The sequence below is a fragment of the Lontra canadensis genome, unplaced genomic scaffold (assembly GCF_010015895.1).
Source record: "Lontra canadensis isolate GAN:19392208 unplaced genomic scaffold, GSC_riverotter_1.0 scaffold2, whole genome shotgun sequence".
In the NCBI taxonomy this organism is placed as follows: Eukaryota; Metazoa; Chordata; class Mammalia; order Carnivora; family Mustelidae; genus Lontra; species Lontra canadensis.
Genome location: NW_022630996.1, coordinates 16,175,111 through 16,202,821, shown reverse-complemented (window position 1 = coordinate 16,202,821; position 27,711 = coordinate 16,175,111). Strand labels below are relative to the sequence as shown.

The 27,711-nt window shown below is 52.1% G+C and overlaps 2 protein-coding genes across 5 annotated transcripts in view; one reads left to right on the top strand and one right to left on the bottom strand.

Moving 5' to 3' along the window:
* OPN1SW (opsin 1, short wave sensitive) overlaps positions 1–488 on the bottom strand; it is a 15,938-nt gene extending 15,450 nt beyond the window's left edge. The window contains exon 1 of the mRNA XM_032866593.1: positions 202–488. Coding sequence (XP_032722484.1) covers positions 202–488 — 287 coding nt within the window. The remainder of the gene's footprint in view (positions 1–201) is intronic.
* CCDC136 (coiled-coil domain containing 136) lies at positions 420–27,711 on the top strand. 4 transcript variants are annotated; one of them, XM_032869684.1, is made up of 19 exons: positions 420–538; positions 1,313–1,420; positions 3,460–3,708; positions 3,786–3,860; positions 7,653–7,976; positions 11,152–11,263; positions 11,846–12,014; positions 12,285–12,425; positions 12,761–12,919; positions 13,224–13,394; positions 13,809–13,994; positions 15,656–15,850; positions 16,342–16,563; positions 17,242–17,250; positions 18,204–18,698; positions 19,031–19,258; positions 20,285–20,566; positions 21,246–21,551; positions 27,370–27,711. In XM_032869684.1, exons 1-19 carry the CDS (start codon positions 487–489, stop codon positions 27,478–27,480), a joined length of 3,594 nt encoding a protein of 1,197 aa, XP_032725575.1. In that variant the 5' UTR covers positions 420–486; the 3' UTR covers positions 27,481–27,711. The 4 variants fall into 4 exon arrangements, with proteins under 4 accessions (XP_032725575.1, XP_032725585.1, XP_032725559.1 ...); XM_032869694.1 differs by lacking the exons at positions 20,285–20,566; positions 21,246–21,551; XM_032869668.1 differs by lacking the exons at positions 15,656–15,850; positions 16,342–16,563; positions 17,242–17,250; ... (2 more) ...; positions 20,285–20,566; positions 21,246–21,551 and adding an exon at positions 23,362–23,468 and having other exon boundaries at positions 27,370–27,475.

Below are 27,711 nucleotides of genomic sequence, written 5' to 3'. Positions count from 1 at the left end.
TCGGGTCCTGCTTGGTGGGCGTGTGTCTGAGCGTTTGGAGGAAACAGGACCAGAGGATTCGTCCCGCTCTGTCCTCCTCCCCCATCGCTGCGCGGGACGGGGCTCTGACACGGGGCGGCGAGGGGTCCCCCCGAGAGCAGCCGACTGGGGGCAGGACCCTTCGCCAGAACCAGGGGATCTTGTGGCCACTCCTGGGGCAACCTCAAGCCCCGAGTAGCTCCCGTCCGATCCCCCTCTCCCACGCCCGGGCCCTGGGGTGTGTCGGGGGACGGGCTCCCTTGGCCTCTCTGCGCCGGCTCGCCTCCACCAGGTCCCGGAGCTCGGTGCAGGGAGGGCTTCCGGGCGGGGGCGGTGTCAGGTGGCCGGCCAGGCCCCGCCCCCTCGGCCCGCCCTCCCTCCCCCTGCGCACCCGGCTCCGGGTCCCCGGCCTGGAGGCTGCGGCGTCTCCTACCTGCGGCGGCGGCGGCGGCGGCGGCGCGAGCGGTCATGGAGGCGGGCGCCGGGGCCGGCGCCACGGGCTGGAGCTGCCCGGGCCCAGGTCAGAGCCGCCCCTCCCTCACCTCTCCGCCGCCACTCCTTCCTCTTCTCCATCTCTCCTCCCTCCAGACCCCCTCATTCTCCCCCCCACCCCACCCTCCCTCCGCTGCTCCCACCTTTCCGTCCCGTCTTCCTCCCTCCATCCTGCCCCACACCCCGGGCCCGGTCTCCATCTTTCCGGGTTGGGTCTTCCCCACACCGGTCGCATCCTCCCCCGGCGGTCCTTCGCCCCGAACCGTCCAGCCCTGGGGGCCCCAGACCCTGCGCCCACTCCGGACCGAAGGCTTCAAGCGCAGGGCGAGGTTGGGGTGGACGAGGTCCAGGGGGAGAATGGACAGGAGGGGAGCGGCTCCGGCCCGGAACCCCTTGCCATACGCCCCTCCCTACCCACCGCATCACCTCGTTCCCCTTCCACGCGCCACCTCACCCTTTCAGCCTCATCTTCCCTGGCCCTTGCCCTCGCTTCCATCCTTGCGGGTCTCCTCCCTGTCCCCTCCCCGCTAAAGAGACACACACCCTTTCTCTCCGTGCTGGGAAAGGAGCCTGGAGCAGGGGATGCTGCGAGGGTTGGGCAGCACAGGGCGGGGTCCCCTTAGGCCCCGCTCGAGAGGCGGCTGAGGGAGGAAAGTCGCAGCCTGGGCAGAGTGAGTCAAGCACTCACTTGGGATAAAAAAAGTCCGGGGCTCCAGAGGGCTGGAAGGCACGTCCCCTTCTCTCTCCTGGGCAACCCAGCCCCCCAGGCAGCCCACCGCACCTCCTCTCTCCTTGCTCACAGGACCCACAGTGACCACTTTAGGCTCCTATGAGGCATCTGAGGGTTGTGAAAGGAAGAAGGGCCAACGCTGGGGGTCTCTGGAGCGGCGGGGGATGCAAGCAATGGAGGGTGAGTTTTCCAAAAAAAGCTTTGTTTCTCTCCCCTCAGCCAATTGCCCCTCCCTCCTCCTTACCCCATCTGGTCCTTAGAACTCCCAGCCAGGAAAGAGCCCTTTCTCTATCTCACCTGAGCCCCCTCCACCCTTTAGGTCTGAGTTCTACCCCTCCTCAGCGCTCAGGCTTTGAGGGAGGTTCTGGGCACATCCCTTTGGGGCCCTAATCACCAGCTAACCAGGTTGTGGGTCCTGGGGGAGCTGCCAGACAGAGAAAGAGGCCTCGTTGGACAGGGCTTTGAAGCAGCCTTTCAGCAGGGGGTTTGTTCTCACTGCCACCCGACCCAGATCCCAAGCTGTCTCATATTTTTGAAAAGCAGGGAAGTGAGCATGTGAAGTGAGCATTCTCTTTCTGGTGCCACCACCACTAACTTTGAATGTAAGCCTTTTGGCTTTGATTCTCTAGGATCTCTTCAGGCCTGAAAGAATTGCCTGGGATGGGGCTGGTGAGAAGGCCAACCTTCCACACTCACATATCCCCACCGCACCCCTGTGACTTGGCAGTTGCTGCCAACACCAGGCCCCTGAGAGGATGCCGGTCCGCTTCCTGGGACTTCTTGTGAAGTGTCCCGAGGTCCACGTGCACACTGTGTGGGCAACCCTGCTCCCCTAAGGGGGACAGATGACGCAGACAAGGGGTCCCAGATGAACCTTGGGCTGCTGTTGTGAGACCAGGGATTCAGAATTGTAAAACAAAGCAAATAATCAGTGTTCTGATAAAATGTTGCTATTTCAAGGAACTGCATTGCAGCAAAGGAGGGGGTACTCACCAACCAGAGGCTAGGGACCACTATACCCCAGTTTCTTGTGCATTAAAATGGTAGGCTTTCTTTCTTTTTTTTTTTTTTTTAAGATTTTTATTTATTTATTTGACAGAGAGATCACAAGCAGGCAGAGAGGCAGGCAGAGAGAATGGGGGAAGCAGGCTCCTGACCAGCAGAGAGCCCAATGCAGGGCTCGATCCCAGGACCCTGAGATCATGACCTGAGCCAAAGGCAGAGGCTTAACCCACTGAGCCACCCAGGTTCCCTGGTAGGATCTCTTTTACACACAAGTACAACCTTGGACTTGAACGTGAAAACTGCCCTATGGTCAGCGTGGAGTGAGGGGCTTCATAACAGTCATGGAAGGGCGAGGCCTCCTGACACTCTGCAGAGAAAAGAAAGGTGGACCTTGCAGAAAATTTCAAAAAGGCTACGTGAAAATACATTTGAAAGGGCCCCAAGGGCGGGTGCCTGGGTGGCTCAGTGGATTAAAGCCTCTGCCTTCGGCTCAGGTCATGATCCCAGGGTCCTGGGATCGAGCCCCACGTCCCACGTCGGGCTCTCTGCTCAGCAGGGAGCCTGCCTCCACCTCTCTCTCTGCCTGCCTCTCTGCCTACTTGTGATCTCAGTCTGTCAAATAAATAAATAATACATAAATAAATAAGAAAGGGCCCCAGGATTTTTCCGTTGAAATACTTAGAATCGTTTCATTCAGATGTTTTCTTTTCTCTAACTACTGATAGGCAACTAACTCTTTCTAATTATGGAAAGGCTAATTTTTCCCAAGCCACCTGGATAACTTTTTAACTTTGGACAAACCTCGAACTGTGACCCTTGCCCCATTCAGCCTAAAGACATACCCAGTGTCTTGAATCCTTTCTTGAGTACTTGTCCCACACCGCAGGGACCACCAGGACTGGAAGAAGCAGGTATCCTTGTGCCAGCTCACATGGCTAACCTGCCCCCAGCTGCTCAGTTTGCCCGAAGGCACTGATAGGAGGCCACCTGGTACAGTCCCGGTCCAGAAAGAGCCTGGGCCAGGTGGAGGCTGGGTGACCTTCCACCTGAGGACTCATCATGAGTGCAGGTCCTGCCCAGGGGCTCCTTGGGGGACACCAGGTGGCACTATTATACCATCCCTGCCCTGGGACCATGAGCTTTCCAGAGTTCCTTGAAGGACTCTGGAAAGGAAGTCGATGCTGAGCGCCTGGTGGGGTGGGTTTCTCCTCCAGGGGAAGTGTTGCTCCCCGCTCTCTATGAGGAGGAAGAGGAGGAGGAGGAAGAAGAGGTGGAAGAAGAGGAAGAACAGGTGCAGAAAGGGGGCAGCGTGAGCTCCCTATCCGTCAGCAAGCACCGGGGCCTGAGCCTCACGGAGACAGAGCTGGAAGAGCTGAGGGCTCAGGTGCTACAGCTGGTGGCAGAGCTGGAGGAGACCCGGGAGCTGGCGGGGCAGCATGAGGATGACTCCCTGGAGCTGCAGGGTAAGCGCCCGGGAGGGGGCCGGAAGCCCTGGGCTCCCTGGATCCCAGGATCACGCCTGCTCCCCCTCTCCCTGCAGGGCTCCTGGAGGATGAACGGCTGGCCAGCGCCCAGCAGGCAGAGGTGTTCACCAAGCAGATCCAGCAGCTCCAAGGTAATTCCCAGCACTCGGGCTGGAGGGCAGGCGGCCATCCGAGTGCTTCTGTCCTGAGGGCTTGGCTGAAGCCTAGCAGACAAATGTAAACTAATTCAGTCCTTTCTCCTCATTTTCTGCTTACTACTCTCACTTTTTTCTCCTCTCTCCATTCTCTTCTCTACCTAATAGCTGCTCTTCTTTGCATCACTGCCTGGCTCTTCTGCCCTCCCCTGCCCTTTCTTGCCCTCCTATTTCACATCTTCTCTCTCTGGCTGACAAGCTCCCTTTTCTCTCCTTCAGCTTCCTCCCTTCACACCTGTATTCCTTTCCCTTTGTTCTGGGATGGGGGGGATCAGGTAATTAGGGCTGAACACCAAACCAGACTACTTTTCCCTGTCCATACAAGGACACCATGGGAAGAGCAATGAGCCAGTGAGAGGGGACTGAAGGGGACTCTGCATCTTTTAAGGGAAGCAGAATGAGAACTTGCTCCCTAGGACCAAGCTTATGGCCCCAAATCCCTTTCTTCTAACACCCACATCCCTTTGTCTCTGGAAAGCAGCAAGGCAGGTGTCCCATATTCCACTGCATCACCAAAAAAAGAGGCAGCTTTTGTTACTTCCATGGGCTTCCAGAAGGTTTAGGGGAACTGCCCTAGAAAACAGCAGGGACTCTCCCAGGAGAACTGAGATGAAACCAAAAGAGAAATATAAATGGAGAAAAAAGCAAGGCTGGGAACCAGGCCTGGGGAGGAACAAGCAAAGGTGTAGGAAGGGGAGGAAAAGAAAAGCGAAAGATATAAGGCAAGGTAAATGCAGGAGAAGTAGACAATGAATGGGAAGAGGGTGAAGGAGAGAAATGGCTGGAGATGTGTTGTAGCTGGGAAAACTGTGAGCATTGGTCTCGGATCACCTAGATTCTTGGGTCCAACTCTGCCATGTAACAAGCTTTAGGATCTCAGCAAGTCACTTTTTCTTTTTCTTAAAGATTTTATTTATTCATTTTACAGACAGAGATCACAAGTAGGCAGAGAGAGAGGGGGAAGCAGGTTCCCCACCGAGCAGAGAGCCCGATGCTGGGCTCGATCCCAGGACCCTAGTATCATGTCCTGAGGCTTTAACCCACTGAGTCACCCAGGCGCCCCCAGCAAGTCACTTTTATCTTTCTGAGACTCAGTTCCTTATCTGTACAATGGTGCTAATTTATTTATCATTCATTTATTGAGTGCCTATATACTTGGAGGACAAGCTATGAATAAGACAGACCAGATCCCTGCCTTAATGGAGAGTACATTCTAATGGGGAGAGGCAAAAAATAAACAACATAAGTTCAGGTGGCAATAAATGCTATGAAGACAACATAACAATATGATATAGAGAGATGGAGTGAGATGGGAAAATTTTTTTGATGGGGCAGTTAGAAAAGTCCTCTTTGAGAAGGTGACATTTGAGCTAATAAGACTTGAATAATGAGAAGGATCTGAGGGAAGAGCATACCAGGCAGAAGGAACAGCAACTGCAAAAGCTCAGAGGCAGGAATGAGCTTCATGTGTTTGAAGGACGGAACAAAAGCCATTGTGGCTGAAGCAGAGTGCATGTGAAGGGCCCTGGTAAGAGAGAGTTCTGAGAAGCAGGCTGAGGCCAGATTACAAATGGCCTTACAGGCCGGCCGGGAGGTTTGGTTTTTATTCTAAGTACGGTAAAAAAGACATGGGAGGGTCTTATATTGAAGGTGAAGCCCTCGGGACTTCTGATGAATGGATAAGGTGGAGGGTGGGGGAGGAGTGGGAATAGGAGAGATGTGAAAGATGACTTTGCCTTGAGAAACTGGATGGACAGTGTTGTCATTTACTGGAATGGGGAAGACTTGGCAAACAACAAGTTTGAGGGCTCAGGGAACCACTGAAGACATCTTTTTACATGTTGAGTTTGAAATGACTATTGACATCTAAATAAATATGTTATAAGGAACAGCTGGATATATGAATCTAGAACAGGGGAGAAATCAAGGCTGGAGATATACATTTGGGAGGCATTTGAATCCCTGAGAGATCACCATGAAATCACAGGGAGAGGTACAGGAAGAAGAGAAAAAGGCCTAGTCCCAGGGATATTCCAATATTAAAGGTCCAGTAGAGGAGATAGGAACAAAAGAGACTAAGGTAGGAGGGACCGGCAGAAGCATTTCACACCCTGGCCACCACGAGGAGAAAGTGCTTTAAGGAGATAACAATCAGTGTCAAAAGTTGCTAAATCAAATAAGATGGCCATTGGATTTGGCAAGATGGAACGCTCTGAGGTATTTCAATGAAGACAGAAACCTGATCGGATTGGGATTAAAGTGGAAAGGGGAGGAAAAATAGAGAAGGTTAGTATAGATCATTACAGCAGTCGTATTTTGAAGACAAGCAGAGAAATAAGGGGAATGGAAATGAAGGGAGAGTTTGTTGGGGGCGGCTTTAAGATAGGACTCATTACACTAGATCATGTTTGTATGATTGAAGGAAACGATCCAGTAGAGCAGAAAAAGACCTTCGCTTGGGGAAGGGACATACTCCCTTACAAAGAGGAGGTAAGTTCGTAGAGAGGCAGGTAGGCAACTACTTGGGAAAACAAATTCTGGAGCGACTCCTTACTCAGTAGGGTTGTTTCTATAGAGCCTTAAGCAAGCTAGGGGCTGCAGGGCTGGTGAAGACGCCCCCAAGCCCCACCCCGCAGGAGGAAATAGAGACCGTCCTTGCGCACGCGCGTTGCCCGTTTCCGCCAAGAGGGGGCGCGCGCGGCCTCAGAGGTAGCTGGTGTAGACAGGCCGTTCCGGCCGGCACAGCCCCGCGGGGGCCGGGACCGGCCGGCGACGGGGGGGGCCCCCAGGGAGACCGCTTGCAGGGGGGCCGACGAGATGGAGGCCATAACCAGTGAGTAAGAACCCGCTTCTCTGTCCCACAGCCCGTCTCCCGAGCCCTCGGCTTCGGCCCGACAGACCCACACCCCCTGTCAACCGGCGCTGGGTCTTCGGAGTCCGGGACCAGCCTTCCCAACTCCCGGTCAGGGTCCGCCCCGCCCAGTTTTCGACAAGCCCCTCCCCCTCGGGCCTGCAAGCCCCGCCTCTCCACCCTGGGCGGGCTCTGCCCCTTTGCGCTAAGAATTGTGAGCTCGCTTGGGGGTGGAAGACTTTCCTCCATTCTCCAGTGGCTCTGAGAAAGCCGTTTTTATAGGGCCAGACCTTAGAGGGGAACCTAAGGGAAGTTAGAACCCTAACGAACAAGGATGTAGTAGGAAAGTGAAGGACATAACCGTGTTTGGTTACCATTTGATGAGCCTACATCACACAGCTGAAAAGCTGTGAACTCAAAATACAATTTAGGGGCTAGTACTTACCACACAGGAAGCTCATGGGAGCCGTGAGGCTCCGTGATTTCTAAGCTTCCAGACCGAAGAGATGAGAATAGCCTGTGTAAATTTTTTTAGTCGGGAAATTTTTGGAAAGACTCAGTGCATCGTAAAATACTGTACATGAGTTTCGGTCTTCAACGTAGAAGCACTTAATACTTTCTGTTTGCAGTAGCCCAAGGTGTTGCTTTGGTGCCAGAATCTACTTTTCTACCGCACCTCACTACATGGAGTCCCTCCATTCTCTTCTTAGGTATTCCTTTTATTCCATAGCGGATGAAGCTATACTTCGTTGATGGGGTAGAGAGACTAGAGAGACAGTAGTTTCCAAATAATAAGTCTGCCTTTAACTTTCTGCCTCTAGAACATGGTAGATTCGTTCGCTTAACCTCTTGACCATCCCAACCTCTGGGCTTTGCAGGTGAGCTGCGGTCTCTGCGTGAGGAGATTTCCCTATTGGAGCGTGAGAAAGAAAGTGAACTTAAGGAAATAGAACAGGAGTTGCACTTGGCCCAGACTGAGATCCAGAATCTGCGGCAAGCAGCAGAGGATTCCGCGACCGAACATGAGAGTGACATAGCATCCCTGCAGGAGGATCTCTGCCGGATGCAGAATGAACTCGATGACATGGAGCGCATTCGGGGAGAGTATGAAATGGAGATCACCTCCCTCCGTGCAGAAATGGAAATGAAGAGCTCTGATCCATCCAATAGTTTAAATCTTTCCGATTACTCTGAGATGCAAGGTATGAGAGGGCAAGTCTTTTTCCTGGTCTATCAGTAGAGCCAAGCAGAGGGAGTTTGTCTCCAAGAAGATGGTCGAAGGTGGTCTTAGATCATGAATTGGGAACCTCTAGAGAAAACCTCCAGGTTGAATTCAAGACTATAAGGGTGGAAAACGTACCCAGACGTCTCATAACCAGTCAGTGGTGGTATAAGAAATAGCACTGCGGGGGCACCTGGGTGGCTCAGTGGGTTAAAGCCTCTGCCTTCGGCTCAGGTCATGATCCCAGGGTCCTGGGATCGAGCCCCACATCGGGCTCTCTGCTTAGCGGGGAGCCTGCTTCCTCCTCTCTCTCTCTCCGCCTGCCTGCCTACTTGTGATCTCCGTCTGTCAAATAAATAAAATCTTAAAAAAAAAAAATAGAACTGCGGAGATGTACCCTGAGAATTTTTCTCAGAGAGCCATTGATTTGTTGATTTGACTGTGGGAAAGCCCTTCCTAAAAAGGTCTCCAGTTCCAGGATGGGAGGGTAAGGTACTGGTCACCTTGGGAGACTCCTACTGCTCTGGCATGGCAGTTTGCCTGGCCCATGTTTCTTTTTGGGGGGTGGGAGCTCCAGTCCTCCTTCCAGGTCCCAGGATGCTAATGCTTAGGCTCCTTGAGCCCTCTCCAACGTAGAAGCTTTAGGGACCAGCAAATCAGAGCACAAGACAGCTGGAGAGGAAGAGAGGTTATTTCCAGTAATACATGAGATACCAAAAAGCTTAGAGCTCTGCTTTCAGACAGTGAGTCTCCCAGCTAGTTGCTAGGATTCATGACATCAGAGAGTCTGCCTTTATTCTGAGGCTAGATTTATGATCTGGGTATAATGGGAGGCCCTGTATTAGGCCAGGTCAAGCAGAGGCAATCAACAAGGAATCAAAGAACTGCAAGTTTTCTCAGCTGTATCAAGCTTCTCAGAAGAACCTTTGGACTGGTGGAGCCAGGAGAGTGAGGCCAGCACAGTGGGAAAGCTTGGGTTGAAGTTAAACAGACCTGCGTTCAGAATCTCAGTTGTGCTAATTAGCGGGATGAACTTGGCCTGGTTATTATCTCTCTGAAACTTAGTTTCTATATCTGTAAAAATTGGTTAATAAAACTTTACAGCCAAAGGGGATCCTTTAGGGAAAACAGGAGAGAAATCTGAATAAAATGTTGAGTTTAGTTAACAGTAATGTATGAATGTTGATTCCTGAGTTGTGACAAATGTACCTACGGTAAGATGTTAACAATCGGGGAAACTAGTTGAGAGCCCTCCTGGGGACTTTTGCACTATCTTTGTGAATCTAAAGTTATAAATTAAGAGTTTATTTTAAAAAAAGAGAAAGAAAACCTTACAGGGCTATTTTCAGGATTAAATGAAATGCCTAGTATGTTGAAGTACTCACAGACTAACTGAATGTGAGGCTGAAACCATCAAGTCTAATGCTTAGCACGTGGTTGGCTTGTATTAAAGATTAGTTTCCTTCCTTCCATGATAATCTGCAGTATTCCAAGAACTTTTTTTTTTTAAGATTTTATTTACTTATTTGACAGACAAAGATCACAAGTAGGCAGAGAGGCAGGCAGAGAGAGAGGGGAGGAAGTAGGCTCCCCGCGGAGAAAAGAGCCCGATGTAGGGCTCGATCCCAGGACCTTGAGATCATGACCTGAGCCGAAGGCAGAGGCTTTAACCCACTGAGCCACCCAGGTGCCCCCCAAGAACTTTTGATTGGAATAAAGAGGGAACATTAGACATGAATTTCAGGGTGTTGAATCTTAGAGCAGATAAGATAGGCCTTGTGTTAACTTGGAGCAAGTTAACGTTCTTTAAATATCAGTAGAATTGGTATTCTAAGAGATATAATTCTTTTTTTTTTTTTAAGATTTTATTTATTTGAGGGGCACCTGGGTGGCTCAGTTGGTTGAGCGTCTGCCTTTGGCTTGGGTCATGATCAAACCCCACACTGGGCTCTCTGCTCCGTGGAGAGCCTGCCTCTCCCTCTCCTTCTGCTTGCTGCTCTGCCTGCTTGTGCGCTCGATCTCTCTCTCTCTCTCTGTCAAATAAACTAATACAATCTTAAAAAAAAAAGAAAACAACTATTTTTAAAAAAAGATTTTATTTATTTGAGAGAAGGAGAGAACACAAGCAGGGGGAGCTCCTGCTGAGCAAGGAGCCTGATGCAGGGCTTGATCCCAGGACCCTGAGATCATGACCTGAGCCAAAGGCAGGTGCTTAACTGACTGAGCCACCCAGGCTCCCCTAAGATAAATAATTTCTTAATCAGGAAGAAACAATAGTTGGGGTGTTTATATGATTGCAGCTTTATTTTTTTTTTTAAGATTTTATTTACTTATTGGAGAAAGAGAGCATGAACATGGGGAGGGTCAGAGGGAGAGGGACAAGTAGACTCCATGCTGAGCAGGGAGCCCGATGCAGGACTCGATCCAAAGACCCTGGTATCATCACCTGAGCTGAAGGCAGTCGCTCAACCGACTGAGCCATCCAGGTGCCCATGATTGCAGCTTTAAGAAGTATTGGTACCTGGTACTTAAGAACATGTGCTGGGGCATTTCAACAAGATCTGTGCCGATGATTGAGGATGATATATGGGTCTGGTTGGGATGGGCTCTTCTGTCAGCAGATAAAAGATCATTAGAATTCTTGACCACATGCTGGCTAGTGTATTTGGTGTGGTGATAGAGTAAGTAAAAGGATGTTTGAGATGCCGGTGTTGTCTCCAGAGGGCCAGGACTGGCAGTGTGACATCTGGCAGTTCACATCCCTCAGATCTTGTACTAAAAGAGTAATGGGAAGGTAATCATAAACAGTTCAATGGAAAGTTAAACTATGATAACCCAGAAACTCAGTGGAAACCTTCACAAGCTCCTAAAATCTCAAGACTCTGCTTTGGTTGAGGTTTTGAAGATGGGCACCCGGGGCAGATCTTCTAGGCAGATGAAAAGAAGGGCAGCTACCTGAACGAGGACACAGACACAGAGCAGTGTATAATTTTGGGGCCTTGTCTTCCAAGCCGCTGCACATGGTGTCTCTTCTGTCTTTAGGAAAAGAGAAGCTATTCAGCCTTCTGTGGTCCGATTTTTATGCAGGCAAATTAGGGGCTGATTAACCAGTGCTTCTTCCCTGGGATCTCGCATGTCTCCATTGTCCCCTGCAGAAGAGCTGCAGCAACTGCGGGAACGCTACCGCTTCCTGAACGAGGAGTACCGGGCCCTGCAGGAGAGCAACAGTAGCCTCACGGGGCAGCTTGCGGATCTGGAGAGTGAGAGGTACAGCCAGCAGGCTGGGGGTACTCTGCAGGACTCCATTTTGGGCTTGTCTCTTGAGTAGAACTAGTGAAGGCAGATGTCCGGCTAATGACTGTCCCTCTGCTCCTAGACAGCGGTCCTTTCCGTGGTATTATTCAAAGGGTACAGATGCCACCTAGAAGCAGGCATGGAGATCCAACTGTCTCGGACTGGGGTGCTAAAATGTAGTTTTCTTCCATTCTAGAGATTGAGGTTTGGTTTGCTCTGCCCTAGAGTTGATCAGAAGTGGTTCCTTCATTATCGGCACAGCCTGGATTCAGTCTAATAGTGTAGGGCCTCCAGATTAGAGCTGGCTCGACACAAGGTCCAGCCTTGAGCCCAAGTAGACTAACACTCTTAGGTCTCCCAGAGCCAAACATGCCTTGATTGAGGTGCTGGGACCTTTTTCTTTACCTTCTTAGTATGTTTATTTGGGAGATAAACCACAGTAGAAGGCTCTTTACCATCTTTGCCTAAAATAAAGACATCAGGACCAAGCACACTTAGCAGGTGATGCCAGGCAGAGCCCTTACCCAAACATGGCTCTGGGGTTCTGGATCATAGGACACGAAGAGCAACAGAAAAGTGGCTGGAGTCCCACATGCTAAAGGATATGATGTCAGCAGAGTCTCAGACTTCAGAAGTGGATTTTCTAGAACCTGATCCTGAAACCCAGTTGTTGCGACAACAGCTTCTGGGAGCTGAAGAGCAGATGCATGACATGCAGAACAAGGTAGGGGAAGGCAGGCACCTTGGTTGTCTCTCTTTTACCCTCTCCTGGCCTGTGGTAGAAATGCCTCCTTAGACACAGGGCTGGCAAAGGGGGCATGCACTGTGGCAGGCAGAAGCACTCTGGGGTTTCGCTTGCTTGCCTGATGTGAACATTCCAGTGAAACGAAGGTCATATTCTCTCCAAGCTGTTCTTTGCCCCCTGCCAAGCCTGTTCTCAAAGGGCACATGGCACCTGTCCTCAGTCAGCCTTTCCGTTCCGTCTCCTGCGCAGTGTAAGGAGCTGTGTTGTGAGTTGCAAGAACTACAGCATCATCGTCGGACCAGTGAGGAGGAGCAGCGGCGGCTGCAGAGGGAGCTCAAGTGCGCGCAGAACGAGGTGCTCCGGTTTCAGACTTCCCACAATGCCACACAGGTAACCATGGCCAGGGGACGGGCGTCTGGGGAGGGCAGAAGGGCCTCCGTGGAGTTGCGGCTTCAGGGAAGGATGGACGCAGGGCAAGGCTATGCTCTGCTGACTCTTGCCCTCAACTGAGGGTACAGTCTGCTGGAGACCAGCTGGAGAAGTCATGTAGCGCTGCATTCTAGAGATGGTAGTCATTACCGAGTGTCTGCCTCACAGAACAAACCTGACTGTAGACCTGTTGGAGCTCCTCAAGATGTCTGCGTCTGGAAAGGACCCAGACTGGTCTGTGGAGGGGTCTGCTGTTTCTCGAGAGTAACTGTTCTGCCCACATCCTCCCACCACAGAACGAGGAGCTGAAGACCAGACTCTGTGCCCTGCAGAAAAAGTATGATGCTAGCCAGGATGAGCAGAATGAGCTCTTGAAGGTGCAGCTCCAGCTTCAGTCTGAGCTCCGGCAGCTCAAAGTCTTGAAATCCACAGGCGTAGAAAGCCCAAGTGAGAAGGTAACAACAAAAGGAGGTGAGGGGCAACTGAGATGCTAAGAGGTTTTGGGGAAGGTGGCCCAGAGCGGAGTTAGACTAAGGGCGGCTGCCCGCCGGGCCGCACCCCCGACAGGGGCCTCCAGCCTCCCGCGAGTGCTGCGCCGGACGAGAGGACAGCCGGTAAGCCAGGGGCAGGGAGAAGGCAGGCCTTAGACTGGCCGTGCCCGAGCGGGGCTCGGGCGGAAGAGCGAGCGGGTTGCTGACCCCCGAGGTGCTGCCCGCGGCGGGCCCGCTGCGCCCACTGCCACAGCCCCCTCCACCGCAGGAGTTACTCTGCCGGCTCCAGAAGCTGCAGCTCCAGTACCAGCACATCACGTGTGAGAAGGATAAGCTGCTGGAGGTGCAGCGCCAGCTGTGCGGGGACCTGCACTACCATGAGGCTGAGGTACAGCGCCTCAAGGACATCGTGGCCTCCTTCCAGGAGAGCAGTGAGAAGGTAAAAGAAGCTCCAGGTGAGGGAGAATGTAGCCAGATGGAATCTTCTGTGAGAGCAATAGGACTGAGGAGGGGACTTTGTAGGAGTTCTGTGGTCCAGTCCTTGGTGCGGGGGACAAAAAGGTATCTAACAGAAAGGCGATCTCGGAGAGTCATGACACTCTCCACTTCCTTTGATTTTAGATCAGAAACTCAGCCTATAAAAAGGTAGCTCTCTTTCTTCCCCACCTGCCTGAAAAGGAAACCCCAGAAGGTCCCTGTGTAGAGCCTGTTAGGGTCTCTCTCTGGAAGCCCCCAGTGGGATGAAATTGGGACCAGAAAGGACCAAGCAGATCCTTTAGCCCCCGTCTGAGAGGAGAGAGTGCAGCTGCAGGGGCTCCTGGGATGATGGCGGGGCCTGCCTCCCCTACCCCAGAATGCAGAGATGCACGCCCAGCTTCAGGAGATGAAGCGGCTATACCAGACCAGCAAGGAGGAGCTGGAGCGGCAGAAGTACATGTATGATCAGCTCGAGCAGGACCTCCTGCTCTGCCAGCAGGAGCTGAAGGAGCTCAAGACCACCACACCCATCCCAGAGGACAAGGGGAAGTGTGCTAATAAGGTAATTGTACTTAAGAGAGGTGAGATCTCCTGGGTACTTCCTCTGGAGAGAGGAGGTGTGAGGGCAAAAGGTGAAGTCATCTAGCCAAGGGGCTTGATGAGCTCCCTGTCCAGTCACAGCTGAGTGTGCCAGTCAGGAAACGGAGGCAGAGTCCCACCGTTAGCTGTTAACTTTTAAACAGTTTGCCTTGATCTTGACTTTGGGACCAAGCTACAGCTTAGTAGGATCACTACAGCTGGATCCAGTCTGAACACCTGAAGATTTTGCACTTGATTCCATGTGTGTCGACATTTATCCTTCATTATTACAACTTCAGTGATATCTTGTCATTTGTGGAGAAGGACATACACAAAAGCCCACATATACAGCTTTTTGCATTAGACCCAGAAAAAGAAGGTCCAGGTTTCTCAGGCAGTTGCAGATGCTCTTGTCAGATGACGTGGTCTTGTGCCCTGAGTGCTGATTGGGTGTTCAAAGGACTTAGGTGCTTCCAGGATTTACTCTCTGACTTCAGAGGAGCGAATTTCTCTAAACTTGAGCTTTACCCTTTTTAAATTGAACAGAATACTATTTTCTTTGCACTTGGCTTGTAGTAATAAATCCTGGTAGTGATAAGTAAGGCCTTCCTTATTCATTTTCTTTTCTTCCGTAGCGTGTAAAATGCAAGCCATTATCAGTTACCCTGTGTTGAGTACTTTCAGCTCCTGATCACTGATAGGAAATGGAAGGTGTTGAAACATGATGGAGAAAAGGCACAAGATTCTCAAAAGATGGTGGAGCAAGTCACCTCCTGCCAGAGTACTCAGTGGCTCCTCCTGCAGCCAGCAGCAGGCTATGTCCCTGGGGAAGGGCCTCTGGAAGACCCAGAATGGAGAGGTGGTTTTGACCACTCCCAACAGCCCGCCTGCCTTTCCACACCCAGGCTCACGTTTCCACACCCAGGCTCACATTTCCTTCTCTCCCTGCTCAGTGTAGAGGCCAGAGTGTCCGTGGCTTTGCTCATGCCCTCTGCTCCTAGTAGAAGCAGCTGCGGAGCAGGAGAAGCAGGCTGACACGGAGCCAGCTTTTCCCCTTGTCCTAAAAACAGCATTGAGATGAGTTTGATATTAGAAGGTCTGAGTTCTTGGAATCATGGGATAATTTAGTCTTCTCAACCCAAATTCAGCAATAGCCCATATTCTTCTGGAGATTTAAAAAGACGATTATGAAAACAAAAATGGGAACAGATCAGGTGACGTTTTTATTGGTAAGGAGTATAATTAGGTATATAACCAGTTGGGGTTGATGACAGCGACAGGAACTAGAATTCCCAGCAGGGCCAGAGAATGGTGTGTATCACAGGGAAGGGCCAAAAGGGCAGGGGTCATGCGAAGGGAGGGGTGTTGGTAACACCGCCCTCACAGGGCTCTCAGAAGGACCAGTAGATGAATCTGTAGCACAGCCAGACGGTCCTGAGCAGCCTGCTGGGGTTTCCCAAGTTCGGCGTCTAAACCTGTATGGGCGCGGCGTGGCTTGGGATGGTCAGTCCGAGGGGACTGTACAGGGAAGGAGCCCCCGGTGAACCACAAGGGCCAGGAGGGCACAGGAGGGCTCTGCCGGCTGGACGGTGCGGAGCAGTGGCTCATCAAGTAACCGCCCCTCCGCGTCCGCCCCGCCCACAGTGTGACGCACTGCTGTCCAGACTGACAGAATTGCAGGAGGAGTACAAGGCCAGCCAGAAGGAGATGGGGCAGCTGCAGATGGAGCAGTGCGAGCTCCTGGAGGATCAGAGGAGGATGCAGGAGGAGCAGGGGCAGCTGCAAGAAGAGCTGCACAGGCTCTCGTTCCCACTGCCCAAAGCTGGGCTCCTCCCGAAGGTAACCCTGGCCGGGGAGCCGTGGCTAACTAGGGAGAAGCTGCTTGGAGAAGGTTCCATGGTGTGACTACGCCTGGGAAAAAGAACAGGGTGGGGACTGAAGCTTCTCCTTGCTGTCTCAGCCCCTCCTTGTCACCAGTCTCTTTAAACCAGAAAGTTCAGTATATCTGATTAGTGTTTTAAGTCTTAAAATACATAGTATAGTCTGGAATCTGTCCAGCATTTTCTCTCTAGGTATTTAGTCCCTCTGGAGAAAATATACTTAGAGAGAACTTTGTAAACTACAGGATACCTGCAAACGCATGAGATCGTGGCTACTCACCTAGCAGGTTCTCCATAAAAGACCGCTCCCCCGCTGTGACCCGTCCCAGATGGCCGTTCAGAGCCAACCCAGAGACTCCTAAGGGAAGGGTTCCCCAGAGGAAGGAGGCACGGGTCTTCCCCTGTAGCTACCACAGTTCCTGCCCGCTTCCTTCCCACTCCACCTCGCAGAGTCAAGAGCTCCTTACAAAGTTACAAGACCTGTGTGAACTACAGCTGCTCTACCAGGGTATGCAGGAAGGGCAGAAAAAACTGGTGCAGAATCAAGAAAGCGTGCTCAAGGAACAGTCAGCTCTGCACGAAGAGCTGCATTTTTTCAAAACGTCTCGTTTCCGGGATGTGTTGGAGAATCCCGATGATTCCAAATCACCTAAGTCCTCCAAGTGTGACAAGGTAACAGAGCAAGAGGCAGGGAGACGGTTCTGGGGCCAACAGCATGGAAGGGCAGAGGGCTCCAAGGACGGGTCAGAGTTAGGAAGGTCTGTCTGACCAAGAGTAAGGATGAGACTAAGGCCCCCTTCTTCAGCCATGACCACGCATGGGCTCATGAAGATGTGGCTTTAGCTATGGCCTGAGGCCCTCAGTCAGATACACACCCAGCTGAAGCTCTGCGAACACTGAGCACCAGGCTGACTCGGGAATCTAATCGCCTCATGATTTGATGCCCCTTCAACATCATTTTCCAGATTTATACTATCAACTTAGTGTTTGTCTGGATTCCTTGAGACCAACTGTAGGCATATCATCCTTTTCTCATGAGCTGGTTGATAATTGAGAAGTACACTTTCAGCCATCAGAATCTATAACCTTTTGGTGTTCTATCTGAGACAGATCTGGGGCCGTTCATTTCCAAGGGAAGAATTCCTAGCCTGTGGCATTCCTGCTACTGGCCACACTGTCTTCATTGGAACTTTGATGGCAGTAACAGCCGGGTCAAGAGCGTTAGACTAGGGAATCCATGTATTGCAAGCACCACGAAGGGGTCATGCCCCTGAGGTCACACTGGTAGAGATTTCCCCATAAGTCTGGGGCTGGGGGATGCATTTGGTCTGAGGTCTCAGGGTAGGCAAGGAAGAGCAGGTACACAGTTTCAATTTTTTTTTTTTAATTTATTTGACAGATCACAAGTAGGCAGAGAGGCAGGCAGAGAGAGAGAGAGAGAGAGGAGGAAGCAGGCTCCCTGCTGAGCAGAGAGCCCAATGTGGGGCTCGATCCCAGGACCCTGGGATCATGACCTGAGCTGAAGGCAGAGGCTTTAACCCACTGAGCCACCCAGGTGCCCCCACAGTTTCAATTTAAGGACAGCCCTATTCATTCAAATATTAGCCTGGATAGGGAGAACCAGGGAATTGCAGAAGTCCAAACTGAGACTTGATCAGATTCCAGGAGCCTCAGATTTCAGCCTGGATAACACAGAGACCAGGAACCAGGTATAACTATTTCCTTAACCGATCAGATCTCATCCTGGGCATCAGCAGCCAAGAAGCCAGGCCCAGAAGCCCTGGGAAACATGCCCAGAGGCCAGATTCAGAATTGGGGCAGGAGGTACAGGAACTCGTAGTGAGACCTTAATTCCAGGTTCACATCTTCTGAGGGAGGGATTCTTGCAGGCTCACAATCAAGGCTAGAGCTGATTTTAGAATTGGGGGCAAGGGAAGGGCCTGAGCCCCAAGGTCAGGATAATGGGTATGGCCTGACTGTGAAGAGGGTGGGGTAGGGAGCCAGAGTGTTGTTGATACTCTTCCAGCTCTGCCTCAAGGAGAGAGGGACGTACCACGGTTTAGAAACCAGCAGAAATGGGAGCCTGGAAATTGCACATTATCTTTCCTGAGTGGATTTTCCCCCATGAGCAAGTGTCTGACACGTGCCAGTAGCTGCAGGCAATTACAGACCTAGGCTCTGGGGAGACTGGGGTGTAGGCTTGCCAGTGTCTGACGCGGGCTCTCACACATCCGCCCCAGGAGGGGTGTGTCGAGAAGGACGGCAATGTCTAGAGTAATGGTAATGTCTCCCCACCCACCCCCACCCCGCAGTCCAAGCTGATCATCGCCCAGATGCAGGCTCTGCAGGTGCTCTACGAGGGCACACAGGCTGAGCAGGAGCTGCTGCTACAGGAGCAGGGCAGGCTCCTCGAGGAGCGGAAAAGGCTGCAGGCCGACCTGCAGCTCTGCCTGGAAGAAATGCAGCTGCTCCAGGTCCAGTCCCCCTCCAGCAGAATGAGCCTGGAGAAGAACTATGGCAGCGTGGCCTCCAGCAGCGAGAACTATCGCAAGAGTTACGGGAGCAGCATCGAGGAGAGCGAGAGCTATCACAAGAGCTACGGTAGCACCCAGGCCAGCAGTGAGAGCTTTCTCAAGAGCTATAACAGCAGCAGCAGTGCCCAGGAGAGCAGTGAGAAGAATTACGGCAGCAGAAGCAGCAGCGTCATCTACAAGAAGAGTTACGGCAGCAGCACTAGCTCAGACACCGGTCACAAGAGTTATAGTAGCAGCACCGATGGTGAACCCAACGAGCCTGAAGACATGGAGGTAAAAGTAGCCAGTTGAGAGGTCAGACAGGGAGAGAGAAGCCTCCCATCTTACTAAGAGATAAGTCACCAGGGAAGGGTTCGAGAAGTGAGGAGGGTGGCAGGGTCAGAGCCAAGCTGTGTCACCGGCAATGGATGAGGCACCCCGTCTGTCTAACATGGAGATGCTCCCATCACAGCGATGGTGCTTTACAGGAACAAACGCAGAATTAGCCCCAGGGCGGCTTCAGATCCTTGCCGCATTGTTCCGTACCCAGGATGGGGCCTAGGGAAGCGAGTGGGCCGGAGGGCAGGTCCTTCTCCCCGCGGTCATTACTCCTTCGCCCTCCGCAGCGCTGTGAGGACATGGTCGCCAAGGTGGTGATCAAGCTGCAGGGTGTGCAGGCCATGTACCAGCTCAGCCAGGAGGAACACGACCGGCTGCAAGACCGGATGCAAAAGCTGGTAGACAGGCAGAAAGAGCTGAAGGAAGAGCTGGCCGCCTGTGAAAAGGAATTCAAGGAATGCATGGAAAGTCTTGAGAAGCCCACTCCCTCCCCCAACGACAAGGACAAGAGCGAGGTAACTGCTATCTGGGAGGCAAGGTTTCTTCTAGGAGTCCCTAGAACCAGAGCAGGCCACAGGCCCTGGCCATTTCAGGGAGGCTGAGGAAGGAGGGCTGAGAGCCCACTGCCTGCTCTGTGTCGTTGCTGCTGCCTTCTTGGTCAGAGCAGGGGCGGAATCCTGGGGGGCCAGGTGCCCTGCCGTAGCCCTGGTGGGCGTTGCTCAGGTACTTGCTGTGTTCAGGTGTACTCGTCAGCAGGACTCCAAATAATTTTTCTCTTTTTCCTTTTGCCACTTCTCTCTTTGGCTGTGTCCCAGAGCACTTCTACAGAGATGTATTTTTTCACCTTTAGTTATTTTGGGTGTACTTGTCTCTTCAACTGGACTGTAAGTACCTTGAGGGCAGAGCCTCACCTCCTTTCGGATCCCTTACGATGCCGAGAAGGGTGCTCTGCCTCCGTGAGGGATGGGACAGAAGGCGTGCTTTCTGCCCAGGAGTAGTCCACAGTCCAGCGGGACTCACTGTGTGCACGGGAGAGTTCGGACCACAGTGAGTCCGAGGGCCTCGCTTGCTTAGTATTGTCACCTACCAGGGAGACTGTGATGCCGGGAGTCAGGGAAGACAAAACCAGAAATTAGGGAGCAGGGTTGGAATTTGCCTCTGTTTCCAGGGTGAGGTACAGGAACCCAGGCACAGTCTCAGGAGTGGACCGCACATTTCCTCAGGTAGTCGCACCTGGCAGAGAAATAGCTTGGGCGAAGTAGGGGCTTCCATCAAAAAGCTGTCCAGACAGGTCCCAGTGGAAATGTAATTTAAATCATCCTTTTTTGACCCCATTAGATGTAAATCGTCAGCTACCTCACGTAGAAGCTATTTCTGAAACCGCCTTAGAGGCTCATAGTATCCTACAGTTTAATGTTTCCTCTCTTGTCTACTGCCCCGTGGGCCTTAGCAGGGCAAACTGTGAGGCAGGGACCCAAGGGCAGGGCCTCGGCTGACCGGCCGGGCGGCGCTGGAGGTGACCGGCCATCCGCCCCCCGCAGATCAAGGAGCTGCAGGCCAAGCTGCGGGAGCTGCAGCTGCAGTACCAGGAGAGCATGGACGAGCAGGGGCGGCTTCTGGCCGTGCAGGAGCAGCTGGAGGGCCAGCTGCAGTGTTGCCAGGAAGAGCTCCGCCAGCTCAAGGAGAAGAAGCCCTCCGTTGCCAGAGAAACCAGGGGGAAAAGTGGCAACGAGAATATGAACAAAAATGCCAACGGGGTTAAAAATAAAAAGGGGACCAAACCAAGCCTGGCCGATTCTGAGGGCAGCTGTGAGAACGAAAAGGTGAGTGATAACCTTAGGAGCCTGATAAGCAGAAAGGCAGAGGAGATCTTAGAAAAATCACCACCACCACCATCCCGGCCAGATGAGGTATTTGTAGAGAAGCTTCTGGTCTCTTTCCTGTAGTAGGTAGTTCCTGCTTGGTAGCAATTCCATACACCCTTTTCCTATGAAGTTAAGGGGAGTGGAACACAGACCACTCATACCTGGGGACACAGCCCCAAAGGACCACAGCCCCCAGGATGGACGATGGCTCGCATGAGCTCAGCCCCATCTCCTGGGCCCCTTTTCTTCCCGGGTTACATGCCCAAGACGGGGGCCAAATGCATGAAGGGAAGGAGCGTATTCGAAGCAGTGGCGTACTCAGACGCGAGAAGTGAGGAGGAGAAGGGGAAAGTAGGAGTCGCCATCGCCCTGCAGGGGTCAGAGTCGGTGGTTGAGGGCAGAGCCCAAGATTGTAGCTCTGGTGGCTGTCCGAAATGGCCAGTGGCCCGACGGCCATGTGGGTCCAGAGAGGCCGGGCATGACTGCCCTCACACGCTGCACAGGGAGAGACGCGGTGCCGCCTGCGCACTGTGCCAGGCTGGGGACCCGAGCGCTCTTGAGCTAGCCCGGCTTTGTCACGAGGGTAGGCATCTTCGCGATGACTGCAGCCCCCATCCTGCCCTGCCTCCACCCACAGAGTCTGGAGGTGGTGTTGCACTACAAGGCCAGCCACACGGATTTAGATGGTCTACTACAAGAGGAAGTAGAGGAGGAAAAGGAGGAGGAAATCAAAAAGGACACGAAGCAGGACTCCTGCAATGAACTGGTTTCTGTGCCGTCAGAGCCTACGGAGATGAGGTCCCCAAAAGCTGAGGAGGGCTGTTACGAAGAGTCCCAAGAGCAGGAGGGCAAGGAAGAAGACCGCAAAGATGAGAGCGACAATGACACTTGCCCTGAAGCTTCAGAGGGAAACAACCCCCTCAAGCTTTCTGAGAGCAAAAAGGTAACCACGGTCGGAGGCTGGATCGAGTGGGAAGTGGGCTCTGGGCCTCAGGTGCCCTGGTGTGGCGGGGTGACCCGGCCCGAGGACAGACTTCTGCAGGAGGGTCCAGGCCCGCCAGCCCTGAGGCCCCGCGCTTGGGAAGAGTGGAGATGGAGCCGGGAGTGCTGGAAGTGGGCCCTCCACGGCCGGTGGTGGGCTGAGAGCACTTTGCTGTGGACCCATCTCAGAGATCACCTTTTCTGGGAGCCAGGGTGGGGCCGTTGCAGTCCTCCCTCCTTTCGCCTCCAGTCGCCCTCGTTCCTTCCATCAGGAGGTTCCTCACCCCTTACTTGGTGCTGCACCGAGGAGCCCACGGTGTGGGGCCCGCTTCAGGCTCTTGGCCAGCCTGTGTCAGTCGCTCGGGCCTGCCTCCTGGAGCTGCCCTGCTAGGTTGACCTTTGTTGGAGTGTGGGGAGGCAGGTGTGGCTCAGGGCTCTGTGGATTACAGGGCGTGGTGGGGGGCTGTCCGAAGTAATAGAATGTTTTAGTCTGCACAGCAGGGGCATGGGCCAGTCTGGGGAGAGCAGCCAGAGCCCTAACCCTTTACCTGCTGGATCTGAGAGGTTGGGATGAGAGTATTCTGGGTAACGTACCAACCGTACAGAAGTATGTCTATATTTTAACTACTGGTACTTCCGAATTCCTGCACTAGTTGAGGTTGACTGGGGGCTCTGATTCCCTGAAGAGTGAGTACTTCCTGAATCTCAGTTTTGGTACAGGCTCTTTGCGTCTCTCTAAACACAGGGGAAGAAAATAAGTCTCTTGTGGTGGGATGTCCCAGTCAGCTCTGAGGCTATCTGGAATTTTCCGGCAGCTTAGTCTGCGGCAGTGGCTAAGGATCTAGCGTGCAGTTCTCTGTTAACCTTGTGGCAGAGGACCATTACTTAGGATGTAAAAAGTAGGAGCAACCGCAGCCTCTTCCCCAGTGCTCCTATTTCTTCGAATTCATCATATTTCACCACAACTGGTTCAGAGCCTCTGCAGTCTCCTTGCCTTGGGTGCCACATTTCTGAACGCCAGGTGGATCCTTGTACTTCAAAGTCAAGCGCATTCCTTGTGTCTACACGTGGAGGCATCCCTTTGCCTCCTCGGGTCCTGCATCTTTTGCGGGCCGCTCTAATGGTGTACGTTACTGTGTGTGAATTCACTTTCTCTCTGGAAGATCGTTGCGGTCGAAGAACTAGCACTTCTCCACTGTCAGCCTGTTCTAGTGCATTTTGTCTCACAACAACAGCATTAGACTCCTCGGGGATCGCAGGGACCAGGGCCCAGGACATGGGAGATTTGGTGGAGAGCGGCCAGAGCATGTGGGCTAACGGAGGGACAGGTGGACAGGCAGGAGACTGAGTGACCCAGGAGAAGTATACGTCCTCCTCATCTGGAGAGCCCGGCTTCACTCTCGGAGCTTCCCTTTTTCAGAGTTGCTGACCTGTAAGAACGGAATAGTGCAGATCACCCCTGCTTGACAAGATGTGCGAGGGGTGTGGCAAGCCAGGGGACTGGCCCCACCACCTGGTTTGGCCTGAGCAGCTGCTTAACCCATTCAGGTCTGCATTCTCCACAGGCTGCCAGTGGGAAGATCCAGGCCTGGGCACAGAGGAGAGATATGGCTGCCCTCACTGCCTGTTGTTTAACCTCTTGATCTCTTTCTCTTTTCCCTTTGTTTTCTCATCTTCATTATCCGTTGGACTCATGTGTTGCTGTCTTTTTATACCACCCCCCCCATCTCCTGGCCTCTCCTTGTGCTTCCTTCTCATTTGATATGTTGCAGCCATCCCCTGCCCCCGAGCCCCCCATCTTCTCCTTGCCTCTTGTAGGCCTGGTGGTCATATCGGCTTTGCTCTGGTGCTGGTGGGCTGAGACGTCGTCCTAACACAGGTACTGGTATCGAGTCCTCTCCTTCCGAGGGGTAGAGGGAGGGTGCAGGTTGCCCTGGCCTCTCCTCTTTCCCGCTTTCTCTCACTTGCTTACTTCTTGCTTTTAGCGTTTGACAACAGGATACTCAGGGCTGAAGTTTAGCCTTGGTTTCTCCTTGGGCTACTGCAGAGCCCGTAGCACCTCTGAGCATGTCTTCCTAACATACAGTGAGTTAGAATGCATACTGCTGACACGGTTTGAATTTCTGTCCTGTGGCTGAGAAGACTTTGGATGATCTCGGCACTGTTGCTACTTTGAAAAATGCCTGATCGCTTCTGATGAGCTGATGTCTGTCTGTGAGGCTGCCTGAGTGCTCTTTGTCTTTGGCCCCAGAACCAAGCTCTCACTACCTTCACCACCCAGGATGGCAAAACAAGGCATCACTGCCTCCCCCGTTGGTTGAGAGAGGAATTCTGGAGCACTGTGACCCAGCCGCAACCCTAACCCCTGCCCAGGGGCTGTGTCTGAGGGCAGGCTCCGTTTGTCCTCCAACGTGGTGAAAATGGAACAGGGACCACTACCATGTTGTGTTCTTTCTACTGAAAAGTTCTCTGGTGTGGGGCTTCTGGTCTTCAGAAGAATCAGGAAATATTTTCTAGTTCCCTTTTGGGTCCAGACTCTATTGTAATTGCCTGCCCAAGCCAGGCTCTCTGGACAGAGTGTGGCACTGGGGAAAATAAGGAGACGCAAGTTTTCTCAGGGCACCAAGGCTGACATATTCTGGGCACCTTCCATTTGGCCTCGGTCCATGTAATCTGGTCTGTCAACAGGATACCAAGTTTAGGAGACAGAATGTGGTCTTGGGGCCCAAGATAGAGCCCTAGGGCTCTTCCACCTGTCTTTGGAACCCATAAAGTATTCTCTCCTGGCCTGTTCTGGCTCCTTTCTCCTGCTCCCCTGCTCCCTGCCTCCACTTCCCTCCCTCCCTTCTCACCCCTGCAAATGGAGTGCAGCTGGCTTAATGCACAGGTTGGGGCAGTGGCTGATGCGTATGTTGGTAGCGCTCACCAGCCTCCTTTTCTCCTTCCTTCTCCTATTTTTTCCCCTCTTCATCCTTTCTCCTCTTTAAGACGTTCCACTTACTCCCCAAAACAGTCTGACTCCTTTAGCAATAGGGTCCCTCCCTATACCTGTTCTTACCCAGTCTGCATCTAGATTTCTCAGTCCCTAGAGGAGGAGACCCAAAGCATTAGGCTATAAGCTTTCTGCTCCTCAGCCAAGCCCACGCAGCGTGAGAGAAGGAGCTCCAGAGTTAGGGTGCTCTTGGGAAGCCTGGCTGTGCCCCACTCTGCAACTCCCAGTCTCGGAACTAAGGCAGTGTAGCGTGTAGGAAGTGTGGCTGACAGGTGAGAACCTGGCCCTGTCTGTCTCTGCCTCTTACCGCTTAGTCCCAGTGGGCAAAATGCGGAACGGGAAAATTAACTTCTTCAAATGACAGCAAAGAATGGTAAAACCTCTGCCTTCCTCACATGAGGATCACAGGAATTCATGTTTATGAAAGTGCTTCATAAATGATAAAACACCTCGTAAATGATTTAAAAAGCCTATACTTACATTCTACATACTATGCACCTGGCACTGTTCTAATCACCCTACATGTATTAACTCATTTAATCTTTGCAAGAACCCAATGAGGTGGCTTTTGTTATAATTTTATATGTGATAAAGCTAAGGCATGGCGAGGTCAGGTCATACTGCCAGTGAATCGTGAATTGGATTCTAAGGACTAATGTTAGCAACAACTAAAATTCCAGCCTTGCTTCCCCCTTGCTGTCTCTCCTCAGTTTGAACAGCTTTCCATGGTTGCTTCCACGTAATTAGGAAGACTCCACACTTCTCTTCAGACGGTCTCCAGTGGCATCAGCTCTCTTGACAACTAATGTCATGTTGTTAACTCTCTGCATGTATTGTTTATAAGGCCCCTTTGTGTATCGCATATGCTAAGTGTCCTCTCCCCATTCTCTCCCTGCACTTGACTTTTTGGATCTGAGGCAGAATTTTTTATTCATTCCTATTAGGTATACTAACATGTGGAGTTTGGGTTTGTTTTTTCTTTTTTTAATCTTGACCTTGTAGTTTCAAATTATTCATTTCCCTGCCTGCTCCACATCCTCCTCAAGGGCAACCAGCCTACCTTCATATGTTCATGTGCATTTTTTAAAAAGTTTTATTTATTTAAGTGATTTCTACACCTACCTAGGACTTGAACTCACCACCCTGAGATCAGGAGTCCATACTCTTTCAACGTAGCCAGCCAGGCCCCTGTTCATGCACATTAAAGATGAGGGCCTAGCCTCTGGGGTGTTGTCTCTCCAGGCTCTCTTTTATCCAGTTCACTGGTCCCCTAACAAATGGTCACACAGCCGCCTGTGCTGGGACCATACTCTTACTTCTTCTCCTCTCCAAGGAGATCATGGAAGATCTGTCAGATGTCTTGATAAAATTCAAAAACATTTCTTTTATCTGTCAACTTAGTTACCTAGTCTAAAGGAAAGCCTGATGTGATTTACACCTTTGGGACCAGTCCTCCACTCAGCCATCCGGAACTTGCCTCTGACTGGTATAAAGGGTACCAGTTCACATTTATAGGTCTAACTCTGTCCCTTTTTAAAAAAAAATTAATTTTATTTATTTAAGGAGGGGGGCAGAGAGAGAAAGAGAATCCCAAGCAGGCTCCATGCCCAATGCCGGGCTAGACCCTGAGATCATGACCTGAGCTGAAATCCAGAGTCAGATGTTTAACCCAATGAACCACACAGGCGCCCTGCTTTGTCCTCCTTTAGGAACACCGGAGTGACGTTTTCAGCAGTGTGCATTAGGACATACACATCTGAGCGTGTAAATGCTTTTTCTAGCTTCCTTTCCAGTTATTATGTAAATTACTCTGTATATCCACCTCTAGCATTGTTTCGCTTTCCATTTCATTTGTGCTGCTCTTTTTAGTAACCGTTTCTACAAACGTAGACTCCTTTGCTCTTTGTAGAGGGGTTAAAATCCTCTTTTTAGTTCCATTATTCTCTGAGCAAATGCCTTCTTAGCATCAGTACTCTGCTCTGCTCTCACCTAAAATCATCCTTCTGTTAGTACGCCATAGCTTACGACTCAGCCCAAATCCCGTCTTTCAAGTAATACAGTAACGAAAGTAATAACAGAAACTATTTCCCCAAGTAGGTATTGCCCACAATTTCATGTTCCCTAAAGGATGCTACTTTGTTGTCCCACGAGTCAGCGGGATTCGCTGTGGCCTGAAGTGTCTGGAGGCCTCAGCACACCGGCCCGTGCTCAGGAAGTCCGTCAGTACGGTGGTGCCTAGGGGTCTTTTAAGGCATCTGTCTCCCATGGCCGGTGATTGGCTTCCTTGAGTTTCCTCAAACCAACATCACTGTCCAAAAAAGGTTTGGGCTGCCCAAGAACCTCCTGTTTGCCTGCGCTCTGTGGCGTGCTTTCTTTACCGCCCCCTGGGTCTTATCCTTTTGACAGAGCTTGTGGCTCCTGCAGGAAGCCGTTCAGGCTTTTCCCAAAGGCCCCAGTTGACCCTCTTTGTCTTGCCGTGGCGCTCAGGCCTTTCTCATTGCAACCATCGGATGCTCTTTGGTCTGCCTCCCGAGCTCGCTCCTGCACCCAGGAACTGGTATTGTCCTCATTCCACGGGGCAGGAGCACACACAGCCACCTCCGGTGATACTTCCGGGTACCTAGCTCCGCCAGAACTAAGACCACATTGACTCTGGTTTCCCAGGAGGTGAGGGAGACCAGACTGTGAGGTCTCTGATGTCTCTCCAGTGCTGGTAGACAGGGCACTCTCTGGCTTAGGGAAGGGTTCCAAAGGCCGGGCACTCACCATTTGTCTTTGGTCCCCACAGAACATGTTTGGGATGTGGAAGCCTATGGTGTTCTTGGCTATTGCGGCTGTGGCTCTGTATGTGTTACCCAACATGCGACCGCAGGAGTCAGAGTTCTGCCTCATGGAGTGATGGCAGACCTGGGCCAGCCGAGGGGGCAGATCCCCAGTGGCCACTACCCTCAGCTTTGGGCAGGACACACTGTGCCAGAGCCCCCACCCCACCCATGTGTCCCATGTGTCCCCCATCTCCTTAGCCTCAGTCACCCAGGCTGGAAAGGTTATGGGGAGCTGCTGGCTGCCATCTCCTGCCTTGTATAAGAACCTGGGTTCTGTGTCATTAAATATCAACCTAATTACCTGA

Coding starts and splice junctions, on each gene's coding strand:
- CCDC136 (XM_032869684.1), top strand. CDS start 487: ATGGAGGCGGGCGCCGGGGCCGGCGCCACGGGCTGGAGCTGCCCGGGC. Junction 15,851..16,341: donor AAGCTGGGCTCCTCCCGAAG/GTAACCCTGGCC, acceptor TCCACCTCGCAG/AGTCAAGAGCTCCTTACAAA. Junction 19,259..20,284: donor ACGACAAGGACAAGAGCGAG/GTAACTGCTATC, acceptor CGCCCCCCGCAG/ATCAAGGAGCTGCAGGCCAA.